Source organism: Lissotriton vulgaris, chromosome 9, assembly GCF_964263255.1.
Source record: "Lissotriton vulgaris chromosome 9, aLisVul1.2, whole genome shotgun sequence".
Lineage (NCBI taxonomy): Eukaryota > Metazoa > Chordata > Amphibia > Caudata > Salamandridae > Lissotriton > Lissotriton vulgaris.
In genome coordinates this window covers 551,974,195-551,990,598 of record NC_141697.1, presented here as the reverse complement: position 1 = coordinate 551,990,598, position 16,404 = coordinate 551,974,195, and the positions used below count along the sequence as shown (strand labels likewise).

The 16,404-nt window shown below is 50.3% G+C and overlaps 1 protein-coding gene across 1 annotated transcript in view; it reads right to left on the bottom strand.

Annotated features, from left to right (window-relative positions):
- LOC147691769 (solute carrier family 22 member 6-A-like) overlaps positions 1-16,404 on the bottom strand; it is a 557,304-nt gene that overhangs the window by 508,408 nt on the left and 32,492 nt on the right. Inside the window, exon 2 of the mRNA XM_086938063.1 lies at positions 1,540-1,643. Coding sequence (XP_086794189.1) covers positions 1,540-1,643 — 104 coding nt within the window. The remainder of the gene's footprint in view (positions 1-1,539; positions 1,644-16,404) is intronic.

Genomic DNA, 16,404 nt, shown 5'->3' with positions numbered 1-16,404 from the left:
GTCCCAGGGTACACTCCCAAAAATCGATGTGAAGGGGTCTAGTCACACAGATAGTGGCAAGTAGTAGCGAGTATAGAAAGGAGATACCTCCCTTTGGCCTATCGGAATCTCTAACAAACTATTCAATGGGAGAGGGGTCTCTGGTAGTTGCTAACCACATTTCAAGCTGTAGTACCCAATGTTTTAGCTGGGTGTATTGATATAGCTCAATATCTGGTAAGGAAAAGTCTCTTTGAAAGTTTTCAAAGGAGAGGATTTCCCAGCCGTGATACAATAAGACAGCCCCCCGCCAAAGGCGAAAAGGCAAGGCTGAAGTGCAGGTGAGAAGGCTGAGTTATAGTGTATAGGGATGTAAGGCCAGGGAAACATCACTCATCCCTCCAAATGGTTTACCGCATCGCATATTGTGAGGGTGGTCCTGGTTGGTATACTCAGATAGGCGTTAAGTGGTCTATCCAGTTTTTGTTTTCACAAGACTTGCTGGATATTTTTAGGACCTGGGTTAAATGCATAGTGTTTTGCATGCCACGCCATTCCAGTTTAGACCCAGCCATATGCAAATCAGACTTGACACTGTTCTCCATGGGAACAGTCCAGCCCGAAATACATAGCCAGGTAATCCGTGGACCAGAAACAAGCATCCTGAGACCAGTTTCAGTGTGATACCCCTCACCAGCCAGACTCACTTAAATCTGGTTGTGTATCAAGCACAGGACCCACGTCTGAGCATACCCTTTCCACTTAGGGTGACAAATACTAAAAGAACAAATGATGGACGGAATGCTGAATTAACCAAACATTCACCCCCATTCACAGATCTGGGTTAAATCCATCATTTGTGTAGGCCACGCCATTCCAGTTTAGACCCAGCCATATGCAAATCAGTATTGATCCTGTTCTCCATTGGAACAGTCCAACCCGAACTGCCAGGCCAGCGTCTTGGCAGTTCGGGCTTATGATGGGTTATGCCCTGAAACCGGTCCCAGGGTGCGTGTTTCCGGACCAGTGAGGAACTGTCTTGGCAGTTCGGGCTGGACTGTCACCATGTAGAAAAGGGTTGAGTCTGATTTGCATATGGCTGAGTCCAAACTGGGGTGGCGTGGAGAGCAAAACCATGATGGATAAAACCAAGATATTTGCGACTGGTTCACCATTCCATCCACCATTTGTTCCTTTTGTTTTGAGTTGTGGCATGCGAAATGGGGACAGGATCCTAATGTTCATGTTTTTGCCACACCCATAATTGTATAGGACCCACCTCTTGTAAATAATTCCTGGTTACCCTGGCCACACCCCTTTTAATGATCCTCCTGCCTCCTTTTTCATTCCACTCAAAGTAGTACTTCATAATTGCTCTTACAAGAATGAGTAATGCACTGTGGCGGAAACACAAGACTAGTTTCTATTTTAACTGATAGTTGCCTATATCAGTTGACACTTGATTATGACAGTGTGGTGAAGAGCCTTTCTGGCTACGATCAAACAATGAAAGGACAATTACTTAGATTTTTTTATGCATTGTAGTGAAATGAAATTTACTTGTCTGACAATCCTCCAAACACCACTGCTCCCAACAGCACTCCCGCCATATATATCGATTGTGCCATCTGTTGCATCCGGCGGGAATCACATACCAAGTTCCACTGTGGGAAGAGAGAGCAGAGTGGTTAAGAGAGTCAACATCAGCATACAGGGACATGATCAAGCAGCACAGACACCAAGGGATTTTGCTTCCTGGTTTTGAGACAGTCATCTAAAGCTGTGCCAAGTGGTTACTAGATGTTTACCTTTGTTTACTTTCTTGTAGTTTATTTAGCTTTTTTGGGAAACCCTTAGCATCTTGGTATGTATGTTATTGTCTTAATGCCAGGTTGAAATGTGTATACCCTCTTGGGGCCCTATTAAGAAAGGGCTAGAAGTCACGATTTTGGCTGAACACCCCTGCTTTTGCCCCCAATAGCACTGTAAGTAGCCTGGTAGTTCCAGGCACATATCCAACTACAAGGACGTTGAAATATGACCAGAAAATAGACCAGTATTTGTGGAAAATAACAGTAAACTGGTTCAATAATAGCAGCTTTGACATGTTAGCAATTTCGCATGTAACAACTAAACCTGGGCAAAGCACTATGCTACGCTCGCGTAGTTAGCGAAGTTTGCGCTACTTCGCAGTACGCGAACTGCAGGTAGCACAGTGCAAATACACGTAGCGTTGCATAGCGTAGTGCAGCAGTTATTTTTTGCTTGCTCGCAGTCCTCAACTTCAAGTTGGTGACTTCGAGCAAGCAAAATTACATCCCGGCGAGACTTTTTCCTCGTTCGCGATCTGCAACATCGAGTTGCCGATCGCGAGCGTTTAAAATAAACCTCCCGGAGAGATTCTCAACACAGGGAGGTCAGGTTTCTCATTGTGAGAGGTCGCGTATGCTCGCGACTGCTCGCAATGAGAAACTACCAGTTCGCGTTGAGAAAGCTGCTGATCAGGTAAAAATCTACTTGAGAGGTAGAAAACTATATCTCGCACTATGCAAGATGCCATTTTCAATGATTGCACAGTGCCGGATTCTTGTCCGCACTGTGCAATCCTTGAAAACGGCATCTTGCACAGTGCAAACAGGGTACTACGCATTTCGCGTAGTGCTATGCGTAGCTCGCGCAGTGCGAAGTGCACTTTGCGTAGCTTCGCGTTGTACTACTTCGCAAACCACGCCCAGCCCTAGTAACAACTCATATCAGCAACACATATGTAGGATTGGTGTACTGGTGCATTTGAGAGCAATACAGTGCTTGCAAAGTATTTGCAGGCTAGACAAAGAACTATCATGTTTGTTCATGCTTTGTTGGAATTCCAAAGTATCATTTGGAAGGAGAGCAGTGTAGAAATTTCTGTTTTTGAGGCTGTGGTACAGACTCGTTTTGGCCATTTCGATATCTAGTCAGTTGAAGAGCTCCACATGGGGGTTGAAGCAGTGCCTACTTTGGGAGCCTCTTAGGGTGCACACCACTGCTCAGTGGAAGCTGTTTGTATTTAGGATTCTGCAAGAGGTGAAAGCTGTCTGCTTTGGTGTTGGATCTGCCTTGCTAATGGATGATAGAGCCAGTGTCTTGATGCCTCCTCTGGATTTTGGTATAGTTAACCAGGGTAGGAGAGTGGTTAAAGAGGGGAAGCTTAGTGTGCTACAGGGTGAGGAGATGTCTGGGCGCTAATAGTAAGGCTGCAGGCAGTTGGTTGTAGAACTTTAACCCGCATCCTCTGATCGATGTTTTAATAGTGTTAAGTCAATTGAAGAAGTCAATAAAATGCTTAATAGAGGCATCAACCTTGAGCTAAATTTAGGCACCATCAAAATCTGAGTCCAATCTGAGACCAAGGTATCCAAGACTGTGTACTAAGGATGTGATTTAGCTGTTAAATGGTATGGAGGAATACGGAAGCCATAAGTTGCCCACCAGTGGCTTGAAAACTATTATTTGTTGTCATGCATTAGTGTGGAGAAAAGGTAAAACAAGTGCAAGAAAACAAAGTGATGTGCGATAAAACCATGGCGGGCCCATTACAAGTGGGCCGTAAAACCGCCTGATACTCTGTCCATATAGAGTTACGAATGGAATTGGCATCAGTAATTCTGGGGCATAGAAATACTCCTGATTACATGTTTTGGGCGAATAACGTGTAAGAAGGAGGAGGAGGTGCTTTCACAATGGCTCCCGTATGTTCGTGACTTGCACTTTTAATGGGAATCTTGTGATTCTGATCCTGCAAGTAACCTCTGTTGCGCCTCCATTCAGGATTACTAGGGCACTTGTAACAAAGCATAGCACAGCAGATGGTAGCAGTGAAGATTAAATTCACTGAAACATATTTCTAGGATCTTTTGCGATGCCACAATTTTTTACACATTTCCACTATTTCACTATCAAATGTAGGTATCCACTATGGACAGATTTAGCTGTGCGTTGACAAGATCTAAGGTTTTCAAAAACAGACTTAAAGTGTTTGTCCCAACCAGGAGCATTTTGGTCTCCTGATTGGATGAAGTGTATCCTTTCATTGTATGCTTAGATTCTTGTTTAAAAAATTTGCTAATGACCACTCCCAGGGCTTTAAGTGGGATGAACAAACTGGGGGGTCTCTCAAAGGTGTGTGCCCAATTTATTTAGGGCGTGGCTTAGAAACACGTAAGCTAAAAATCTGTGGTTAGCTTATTGTGCCAACCGACTTGTATTTTGCTGTTTCTGTCATTGCATCCAGATATATGATACAACAAGTAACATTACATCTACAACAAGTCAGGACAATTTGTGGTGATCCGACGACAGGAGGCAAGTTGCAGAAGAATTTAGATTATTTAATCTGGGCCATCAGGTAGAGTGGTAGGAGCGCAGCCTCCTGGCAAACTGTTTCTTGCCTAAACGATAGGTGCAGAACTCAAACACAGGCAAAGTTCTACACCGACAATGGTTGTAAACCAGGACTGCACAAGCCCACTAAAAGCATGAGACACTACATGGGTCTTCCCCAAAATGCAAAAGAAGAGAAAAAAACAAGAGCTAAGGAAGAGTGAAGAAGAAAGATGAAAAGAAGAAAACACAATAAGCATGAAGTAACCTACAAGAGATACGTGCAAAAGAAAAATCGTAATACGGAATGAATAAATACATAAGTAAAGCATACAAGTTCAAAACCTGTAAAAAGAAAAGTTAACATAAATTACTACTAACAGTCAATGGAGAACAAGATCCTGTGGAAGGAAAATTCAAAACAAAAACAAACTAAGTTCTATAACATGCAGGAATGTTCCTAGACCTAGAACTACGCTTCACAACAACTTGAGTTGACTTACTATGCTCACAAGAATCTGGCCCACCAAATAAAACATCAGCAATTAATGACTTTACCAAGAAACACTTATTCCACCACTGTCCATTCTCCAATTTAACTGAATTTCCGTTCACCTGAGTAATAGTGAAAGGAAGACCAAATTTGGGTCCACCTTTCCACACATGAACAGTTTTTTTTTAAAATCTTTTTTTTGTCAAACAAAGGTTAGAAAACAAGCATCAGGTGACCATACATATCCATTGCAATAATCACTTATACATTACCAACCGTCACAATGTGTATAAGGAATTTTCTTGACGATCATGGAGACTCCAGTGCTACAGCATCAATTTGCACAGTTGAAGGGACACAAATGTTACCTCTATAACAATTCCAGGCACCCCAGATTTTCCCCACTTCTTAGGGCGACCCCTAGCCACATACACCGACCTTTCCCTGAACATATTCCAGTCAAGCTCTTCCATCCATTTACCAAGTTGAGGCGCCTGAGCAGCACCTCATAGTTGCACGATGTTGCGTTTGGCGATCATACATGCCAGTGTCACCCATTGTTTCCCATGTGTTGTGAGGTACGAGGGCTCCCAGACATTCAAAATACAACGTCGAGTCTCCATCTGCCCCTCCACCCCCAGTACCTCCCGGAACTTTTCGTGGATCTTGGCCCAATAGAGCTGTATCTTGAACAATGCCACAGTACATGCATAAACGTTCCAGTCTCTCCACATCCTTTCCTACACCTCCCATGTTCAGCCAAGCACATTTGTACCAATCTAGGCCCGTCACATAGGATCTGTGTAGGATCTTCAATTGCACAAGTCGCAACCTCATATGGATAGCTACTATTTTAGGGGAAGACACAGCCTCTCTCCAATCCTCATCATCAATAACTAAGCCGTCTGCACACCATTGCTCTCTAAGTACTGCTAGCCGATCCTACATGTGATTAATCAGTTTTCTGTAAATCAGTGATATGATTTTAGTGGGGAGGTGACCGTCTAGTTCTCGATCTTCCAGTGGGGAAGCCTCAAAAGGCGTAGTGCCCAGAGGAATGTTTGTCAATAGGGCATGCCTCAACTGAAGGTACCTATATCTCTCGCTCTCACTTCGCTGATAGCTGTTTTGCAGGGCCTCAAATGTAAGGATCCCATCTCTCCCCCACACATCTTTGACCCCTGAAATCCCGATGAGGTCCCACCGGTCAAAGCCCTTTGTTCTCCACAAGTTACCTAAGTCCTCAGAGATCCACAAAGGAGTGGCCTGTGTGATCTTCCCATCCCACTTGAGATGTCGGTTGGCCACGTGCCACATCCGAACCGCGTGTGCAGTCGGTCCAATGAGGGAGATTTTACCTGGTTTGGAGTAGAGGGCTCTCATATAGTCATGTCCAGGAATCTGGCCCCAGTCCATTGCATATCCAGGGTCAAGGGGTGATCCATAATTCGCATGATTAATCGAGGCCAGTTGGGAGGCCCAGTAATATTTACGGAGATCAGGCAAGCCAATTCCCCCATCATACCAGGTCAATGTGAGTTTGGAAAATGCGATACGTGGTCTTCCCTCCCAGAGGAAGGGCCTCTGAAGTGACTCTATATCCTTGAAATAAGAGGGAGGCATCGGATCCACAGTATTCTGAAGCGCGTACAAGAAGCGGGGGAGTGCCATCATTTTTAACAGAGTGGCACGTCCCAGTAGGGAGAGCGGCAACTCCCTCCATCTTTCCACATCTCAGCGGAGTCGAGCCAATGGGGGCCCCAGATTATTGTCGTATCTCAGCTTACCCGGAGGCGACAGGAACTGGGGACGCCGGGCGGGTCATCGCTAAGGACAAAGAGGACCGATTTCATCCAGTTGATGGCAAAGCCCGAATATCTACCGAATATGGCAAGGATGTCTAAGAAATTAATCAGTGATGCCCAGGGAGTGGTAAGGTATAGCAGGATATCATCTGCGTATAACGATATTTTGTCCTCCCAGTCTGGCGTCCATCTTAATCCTCTGACCGACCGGTCCCATCGCACCCACGTCGCCAGTGGCTCAAGCGACAGTGCAAACAATAACGGGGAGAGAGGGCATTCCTGCCTCGTGCCACGTCCCAAAGGCAAATCCGCAGATCTGTGATTATTCACCACAAGTCTAGCAAGGGGGCATGAATACAAGAGGTGGACCCACCCAATGAATTCCGGACCAAAGCCCATTTTACTCAAAGCAGCAAACAAGTAAGGCCACTCGACCCTATCAAAGGCAATTGTGGCGTCTAACGACAAAAGAACAGCTGGCTCATGTATGTTTGATGCACTAGCCAAAATCCCGTGCAGTCTCTGTATGTTTAGCGCCGTGTTACGGCAGGGCATGAATCCCGATTGGTCCGGGTTTATCAGGGTCGTAATGACCTTAACCAGTCTGGTAGCCAACAATTTTGCCAGTATTTTGGGCTCTGCATCAAGCAGTTATCTTAGTTGGTAGGAGGAACATTCCCACTCTTTATGAATGACCACTGTGTTGGCAATACGCTGGTCAGAAGGAAGTCGACCTTCTTCCCTGCTTTCAAGGAACATCTCTCGCAGAAAAGGAGCCAGTTTATTGGCATTCGGTTTATAGAGATCTCCGGGGATCCAGTTTGGGCCAGTGGCCCTCCCGGACTTCTCCCCCCTGATCGCCTGTGCCACCTCGTCCTTAGTGAGGGGAGAATCTAAAAATTGCCGGTCCTCCTCTGATAAGGACGGCATACGGATATCCCGCAACATGTCTGCATTCTCAGTCTCTGTGTATGTATTTGCTGATGTGTAAACTGGTCTATAGTAGGACGAGAACTCCACCACTATTTCCTGCGGATCTGTAATTTTACCTAAGTCTATCGAGTGCAACTCCGGCACCAGACGCGTCGCCCTCTCCCCTCTCTCTAGCCACGCAATCAACTTCCCAGCCTTATCACCATGCTCATAAATCCTACTCTGGGTGTCTGCACACTGCGCCTCAGCCCTCTCCCTTGCCAAGCTCTTATACTCATCCCAGAGGAGTTTCAGTCGGTGTCCGCCCTCTGGTGTCTTAGTCTTCGACTCCTCCACTTCCAGTGTCGCCAACATCGCCTCTACTCTATCCAATTCTGCGCAGCCTTTTTTCTTTTTTCCGGAGATCAGTGGTAGTGCCTCTCCTCGAATCACTGTTTTATATGCCTCCCAAAGTGTATTCTTTGACTCCACTGTACCCACATTATTGTGGAAGTAGCTATCTGTGGCCCGACTGACCTCCTTCTCAATAGTGGGATCTTTTAAGTGCCCTGCGCTTATGGGGACAACTCTACTGACATCCCTACGTCCCACGTCTATGCGTAACCAGACTGGCGCGTGATTCAAAATCCCTCTGCCCAGGTGTCGCAAATCTCGGATTCCGGCTATCTGTGACACTGGCACCAGTAAATAGTCATTTCTAGAAAGGGAACCATGAGCGGCAGAGGAGTGAGTGTAATATGTGTTTAACAGGTTTTTACAGCCTCCACCCATCTATCAAACCAGTGGTCTCCACAAAATCTATCAACCATCGGCTAGATGACGGCAAAATTCGGGGAGGGAATCTGTCCACTTCACCATTCATCACAGCATTAAAATCACCCCCCACAATCAATATTCCAAGGGGCAGGGATAGGAAAATTCTAGCCAGATCGTGGAAGGTTTCAGTCTGGAGGGCTGGTGGAACATATACAGACAATAAGGTCACCGTTCTTCCCTCCCACAACCCAGAGATTCCAACATATCTGCCACGGCTATCTGTCCAAGTGGCTTGAATAGTCAGCTGGAAGGAATTTCTCATTAATAATGAACAGGTTTTTTAACACACACACTATCAATCAATCAGTCAATCAATCATAGAATTTATAAAGCGCTCTACGTACCCGTGAGGGTTTCAAGGCGCTGGGGGGCCGGGGGGGTGCTGCTGTTACTGATCGAAGAGCCAGGACTTGAGGAGTCTTCTGAAGGTGAGTAGGTCTTGGGTCTGTCGCAGGATGGTAGGGAGGGTGTTCCAGGTCTTGGCGGTGAGGTATTAGAAGGATCTGCCGCCAGAGGTCTTTCGTTGGATGCGGGGAATGACGGCGAGGTTGAGGTTTGCGGAGCGGAGCTGATGGGTGGGGGTGTAGAAGCTGAGTCTATTGTTCAGGTAGGCTGGTCCGGTGTCGTGGAGTGCCTTATGAGCATGGGTAAGAAGCTTGAAAGTGATCCTCTAGTCCACGGGGAGCCAGTGAAGGTTTCTCAGGTGGTGGGAGATGTGGCTGCGGCTTGGTACGTTGAGGATCAGCCTGGCAGAGGCGTTTTGGATGCGTTGGAGGCATCGTAGGTCTTTTGCTGGGATGCCTGTGTAGAGTGCGTTGCCGTAGTCTAGCCTGCTGCTGACGAGGGCCTGTGTCACCGTTCTTCTTGTTTCTGTCAGGATCCATTTGTAGATCCTACGGAGAATGCAAAGTGTGTTGGAGCAGGAGGCAGAAACTGCGTTGACCTGTTGAGACATGGCGAGGGAGGAGTCGAGGACGAAGTCCAGGTTGTGTGCATGGTCGGTCGGTGTCGGTGGGGTTCCTAGTTAGGTAGGCCACCAGGAGTCGTCCCAGGTGGAGGGGGTGGGTCCAAGGATGAGGACCTCCGTCTTGTCCGAGTTCAGTTTCAGACGGCTGCTTCTCATCCATTCGGCGATGAATTTCATTCCCTTGTGGAGGTTTGTTTTTGGCGGTGCGCGGGTCCTTGGTGAGGGAGAGGATGAGCTGGGTGTTGTCAGTGTAAGAGAGAATGTTGAGGTTGTGTTGTTGGGCCACTTGTGCGAGGGGAGCCATGTAGATGTTGAACAGCGTTGGGCTGAGGGATGAGCCTTGGGGGACGCCGCAGATGATGTTGATGGCTTTGGAACGGAAGTGGGGGAGGCGGACTCTCTGGGTTCTGCCGTAGAGGAATGAGATGATCCAGTCGAGGGCTTTTCCTTGAATTCCGGTTTCGTGGAGGCGTGTTTTCAGGGTGCGGTGGCAGACTGTGTCAAAGGCGGCAGATAGGTCCAGGAGGATGAGGGCTGATGTTTCGTCATTGTCCATTTGGCATCTGATGTCGTCTGTGGCGGTGAGAAGGGCGGTCTCAATGCTGTGGTTTTGTATGAAGCCAGACTGGGAGGGGTCCAGGATGTCGTTGTCTTCGAGGTGGCGAGTTAGTTGTGCATTGACGATTTTTTCAATGACCTTCGCTGGGAAGGGGAGTAGGGAGATCGGTCGGAAATTCTTGAGGTCGTTTGAGTCTGCTTTGGGCTTCCTGAGGAGGGCGCGGTTTTCGGCTTGCTTCCAACTTTCTGGGAATGTCGCTGTTTCAAAGGAGATGTTGATGACCTTCCGTAGTTGGGGGGCGATGGTAGAGTCGGCTTTGTTGTATACGTGGTGGGGACTAGGGTCTGACGGAGATCCTGAGTGGATGGAGTTAATTGTTTTTGCGTGTCTCTGTGTCGTTGACGTTGGTCCAGGAGGTCAGGCGGTTTGCACAGGTGGAGCTTTCGGGGGTGGGGTCTGGCATAGGAGTGGCATTGAAGCTGTTGTCTATGTCGTTGATTTTCCGATGGAAAAAGGTGGACAGCGTGTCGCAGAGCACTTGGGATGGTGGGATGTCGTTGACGTTGGCGATGGGGTTGGAGAGTTCTTTCACAATGCTGAAGAGCTCTTTGCTCTCTTGTGCATTGTTGTCCAGGCGGTCTTTGAAGTGGGATCGTTTGGCTTGTCTGATGAGTTGGTGATGCCTGCGGGTGGCGTCCTTGTGGGCTGTGAGGCTGTCAGGTGTGCGTTCGAGGAGCCATTTCTTTTTTAGTTTCCGGCAGTCCCGCTTGGAGGTATGGAGCTCGTCGGTGAAACAGGTGGCTTTTTTTCTGGCTTGGTTGTCGGTGGGTTTCTTGAGTGGCGCGAGGGTGTTGGCACAATCGTTGATCCACAGTCTGAGGATGTGGGCGGCGGTGTCTGGGTTGGTGGGGTCGGAGGGTGAGTTCTGGGCGAGGGTGTTGGTAAGCTGATCTTTGCTCCAGCATCGGCGTGGTGGTTGTTGGGTGCAGTGGTGCTCGGTATGTTTCTTGAAAGTGAAGTGGATAAAGTGGTGGTTGGTCCAGTGGAGTTCGGTGGTGTGGTTGAAGGTGACGTGGGCGCTTGAGGAGAAGATGGTATCAAGCGTGTGGCCGGCAATGTGGGTGAGTGTGTTGACGAGCTGTCTGAGGCCTAGGTTGGTGAGGTTGTCAATCAGAGTTGTGGAGTTGGTGTCGCTGTTGTTCTCTAGGTATAAATTTAGGTCCCCGAGGAGGATGTAGTCCGTTGAGATGAGTGCGTGGGTGCTGGCGAGGTGGGCGATGGATTCGCTGAATGGTGCTCGTGGTCCAGGGGGTCTCCCCGCTCCCCGCCGCTGCTCCCCTGCGGCCCGCCCACTTTTCTCTTTTGTATCCCGCCCATTGGACACCCCGCTCCCGCCTCCCAGCTGCTCCTCCCTCCCACTTGGCCATTTATGGAGGTCGCCGCACGGTGGTGAGCTGTGACCTTTGTCCCTGCTTGCAGGGCCGGTCACTCCACACACCACGCGGCTCCCCCCGTGAGTGCCAGGACCCCTGACCCCTCCGCTGCTGCCTCGCTACAGCCGTGTGCCTGGAGTGCTGTTATCTTATGTTATCTTAAGTGAAATTTATAGAGCGCACTGACACCATAGGATTCCTGGCACTGAAGGAAAGAGTGCGGAGATTGCGGGGGGCAGACTAACCAGTTAAGGTGAAAAGCCGAGTTTTCAGAAGTTTCCTAAAGTTCAACAGGGAGCAACTTGACTTGACTGACAGGGGAAAAGGGTTCCATAGTTTAGGGGGCAGGTAAGCAAACATGCGGCCGCCAAACTTTTTAAGTTTTACTGTGGGGGCGACCAACAGGTGAAGATGAGCCAAACGGAGGTTGCGCACCAGACGGTGCTGCATAATGTTTTGAGGAAATCAGGAGTAGTGCAGTGAAGAGCCTTAAAAGTCAGGCAGCCAATCTTGAAGGCCGCCCTTTGCTCGACTGGCAACCAGTGTAGTTTGTGCAATAGTGGTTTCGCTGATTCCCACTTTGGAATTTTATGGATAAGTCTGGCAGCCTGGTTTTGTACAATTTGGAGACGACGAAACAATGACTGAGGGAGTCCATAGTATAGGGAGCGCGAGAAGTCAAGGCAGAATAGTACCAAGGAGATCACAACCTGGACCAATGCCGCATGTGGTAGTAGATGGGCTATTTTGCGGATTTTACGCAGTTGGAACATACTGGAGGAGATCACAGCACCAAACCGGAGCAGGCATCGCCATCGTCCACAAAAACACCATCCGCATCACGACCAACTCCAACGACACCCTGACCGGGATGTACCATGTTACAACGCATACCATTACAACTACCTACTATTACAACGCGACCATTACAACGCATACCATTACAACGCATAGCGCTTTGAGGTGCTGGATAGTGGTAAGTATAATTTACTATTCTAACTCCAGTCCAAGTGGACACTAGGGAAGGTGTTGGATAGTAAATTATACTTATTCCCTGTCCTAGAGCACCCCCCAGCGCAATGCGTTGTAATGGTATGCGTTGTAAAAGTTGCGTTGTAATAGTAGGTAGTTGTAAAAGTTGCGTTGTAACAGGTGTATACCCCCTGACCGCCGCCGAGCACCTTCATTTCCAGATTCACACCGACCCCAAGACCTCCCTCAGAGGCACCCTCATCTACAGACCCCCGGGACCACGCACACTTTTCAGCGAAGCCATCGCAGACTTCGTCAGACCGCACACCCTCATCTCCACAGACTACATCCTCCTTGGGGACCTCAACTTCCCCCTGAAGAACAACAAGGACTGCAACACTGCCGCCCTGCTGGATAACCTCGCCAACCTCAGACTCAAGCAACTGGTGATCACCCCCACCCACTACGCTAGACACACGCTTGATCCCATCTTCTCCTCCAGCAAGCACATCTCCTTCAGCCACTCCACCGGACTACACTGGACAGATCAGATCACAGCTGCGTCCACTTCAACTGCAGGAGAACCACGACCCACCGCCACCCGCAACAGGTTCCTCGCAGAAGCTGGAGCAAGATCACCGCCGACCAGCTCACCAACGCCCTCAGCCAAAACCCGCCCACCAACTCGACGGACCCCAACCAAGCAGCCCGAAACCTCACACAGTTGCTCACCAACTGCGCCAATGAAATTGCACCAATGAAGAATCCCCCCAACAGACCCGGCAACAGGAAAGCCTCCTGGTTTACCAACGACCTAAGAATCTGCAAGAAAACCTGCCGCATCCTCGAGAAAGCCTGGCGCCATGACCAGATAGCAGAGAACATGACAGCCTTCAAGAACGCCACCCGCAAACCCCACCAACTGATCCGCACCACCAAGAAGACAACTTACAAAGAACAACTAGACAACAACACCCACAACAACAAGGAACTCTTCAACATCGTCGAAGAGCTCTCCAACCCCAGTGCCTGCAACAACGACATCACGCCCGCGCAAGAACTCTGCGACTTACTCGCCTTGTACTTCCATCGCAAGATTGCCGACAGACACATCAGCTTCGACGCACAGACCATGCACCCAACCACCGAACCAGAGCCTCCCACCAACACCCTCTGCACCTGGACCCCTGTCAGCACCGAAGACACCACCCACCTGATGAACACCATCCACTCCGGGTCCCCTACCGACCCCTGCCCACATCACATCTTCAACAAAGCTGACTCCATCATCGCACCCCAGCTCCGGGACATCATCAACAGCTCCTTCACATCCGCCACCTTCCCGGAGAGCTGAAAACATGCCGAGCTGAGCACCCTCCTGAAGAAAACCACCACGGACCCCACAGACCTCAAGAACTTCCGCCCCATCTCGCTCCTCCCCTTTCCAGCCAAAGTCAAAGACAACTCTCCGCCTTCCTCGAGACCGACGGATCCCTTGACCACTCACAGTCCAGTTTCCGAGCAAACCACAGCACCGAGATCGCCCTCTTTGCAGCCACCGACGACATCAGGTCCCTGCTTGACAACGGGGAAAATGGTGCCCTCATCCTCCTAGACCTCTCGGCAGCCTTCGACACCGTATGCCACCGCACCCTGATACAGCGCCTCAGCAATTCCGGAATCCAAGGAGCGGCCCTGGAATGGATCATCTCGTTCCTCACCGGTAGAACCCAGAGAGTCCGCCTCCCCCTTTCCGATCCGCGACCTCTGAAGTCATCTACGGCGTTCCGCAAGGATCCTCACTCAGCCCCACCCTCTTCAATGTCTACATGAGCCCTCTCGCAGCCATCGCTCGCCAACACAACCTCAACATCATCTCCTACGCCGACGACACCCAGCTGATCCTCTCCCTCACCAACAACCCCGCCACCGCCAGAGCTAACCTCCAGGAAGGAATGAAAGACGTTGCAGAATGGATGAAGACCAGCCATCTGAAACTGAACTCAGACAAGACGGAAGTCCTCATCCTGGGACCATCCCCCTCCCACTGGGACGACTCCTGGTGGCCCCTTGCCCTGGGCACCGCCCCCAAGCCAACGGACCACGCACGCAACCTGGGCTTCATCCTGGACTCCTCCCTCACAATGACCAAGCAAGTCAACGCCGTCTCATCATCCTCTTTCAACACCCTGCGCATGCTCCGAAAGAAATTCCGATGGATTCCCACCGAAACCAGGAAGTCAGTCACCCAGGCCCTCGTCACCAGCTGCCTGGACTACGGGTACACACTCTACGCTGGAACCACAGCCAAACTCCAGAAAAGACTGCAGCGCATTCAGAACGCCTCAGCACGACTCATCCTGGACATCCCTCGCCACAACTACATCTCCGCCCACCTGAAAGACCTGCACTGGCTCCCCGTCAACAAGAGGATCATGTTGAGACTCCTCACCCACACAAACAAAGCCCTCCACAACACGGGCCCGAATTACCTCAACAGCCACCTCACATTCTACACACCCACCAGCCAGCTCCGTTCTGCCAGCCTCGCCCTCGCCTCCGTCCCACGCATTCGCAAATCCACCATCGGAGGAAGATCCTTCTCCTACCTGGCGGCCAAGACATGGAACTCCCTCCCCACTCACCTTCGGCTGACCCTGGACAATCTCTCCTTCAGGAAACAACTCAAGACCTGGCTGTTCGGGCAGTAGCGATCCCTCCCCCTCAGCGCCTCGAGACCCTTAAGGGTGAGTAGCACGCTTTACAAATCTTGTTGATTGTTGATTGATTGATTGATTGAGTATTCCTCTGGAAGTGGTGTTGGGGTCGGTGTGGATACGGAAGTGTAGGTGTTTGGCGGTCTTGAGGGTGTCATCCATGTGGGTGTAGACTTTGAGGATGGATTCGTGGGCGATGGTTATTCCTCCTCCGATTCCGTTGGTGCGATCCTTTCGGATGATCTTGTAGCCGCCCGGAATGGATATTGCGATGTCGGGTACCGAGGAGTCATTGCACCAGGTTTCGGTCAGGAAGGCTATGTCTGGGGCGGTGGTGTCGAGCAGGTCCCAGACCTCGACGGCGTTTTTGCCTGCGGAGCGGGTGTTGAGGAGTATGCAGTGGAGGTGTTTTGTTCCGGTCTTTACAGGTTTCCTCGGTCTGTCGCAGTTGAAGTTGCAGGCGCGGCAGGAGACGTGTCCGTTTTTGTTCCTCAGTGAGGACTGGAAGCATGCTGTGATGTGGCCGGGATTGAGGGCGTTGAGCTGGTCGGCCGTGTAGCGGTGTGTGGAGGTGCGGAGGCCATGCGGGCCAGGGGGTTGGCGCAGGGTCCAGGCGCGGACGGGCGCAGACGGGCTTGCCTCTGGAGCGCCGCCAGCATGCCAGCTGCGCACGACCGCCATTAGGAAGGGAGGAGGGAAGTAGGAGCAGCTGGGAGGTGGGAGGGAGCGGTGAATGGGGGCACGAGGTGGCGGGCCGCAGGGATGCAGCGGCGGGGAAGAGGCTCAGAGAGAGCCGGCAAAGGGGAGTGCACAAGGGGCAAAAACAGGCAGAAAACCAGAAAGGCACAAAGGAAACGAATAAAAAACGGCACAATAAATCAAGGCACAATAAAACAAGGCACAATAAAACAGTTACAATAAGGCACAATGCATAAGTCTAGCGACGCTTACCAGAAGCCCACTAGACACCAGGGATGAGGCGCAGGCGGATGCCTGCTGGTGGAGGAGGGCCTCAAACACGCGAACAGCAGTGTGGGCTGGGGTCAAGGACACAGGCACAGCTAGGTGGTGCTGTGGTTGTGGGGGAGCGAGCTCCTGACTAAAGGGAGATCAGAGGTCACTCACCCTCGACGCGCAGCGACCGCCATTTAGAAGGGTGGTGGGAGGGAGGAGCAGCTGGGAGGCCGGAGGGAGGGTCGAATGGGGGTGCGAGGGGGGCAGGGCCGCAGGGAGGCAGAGGCAGGGAAGCGGCTCAGAGAGAGCCGGCAAAGGGGAGCGCACAAGGGGCAAAAACAGGCAGAAAACCAGAAAGGCACAAAGGAAACAAATGAAAAACGGCACAATAAATCAAGGCACAATAAAACAATG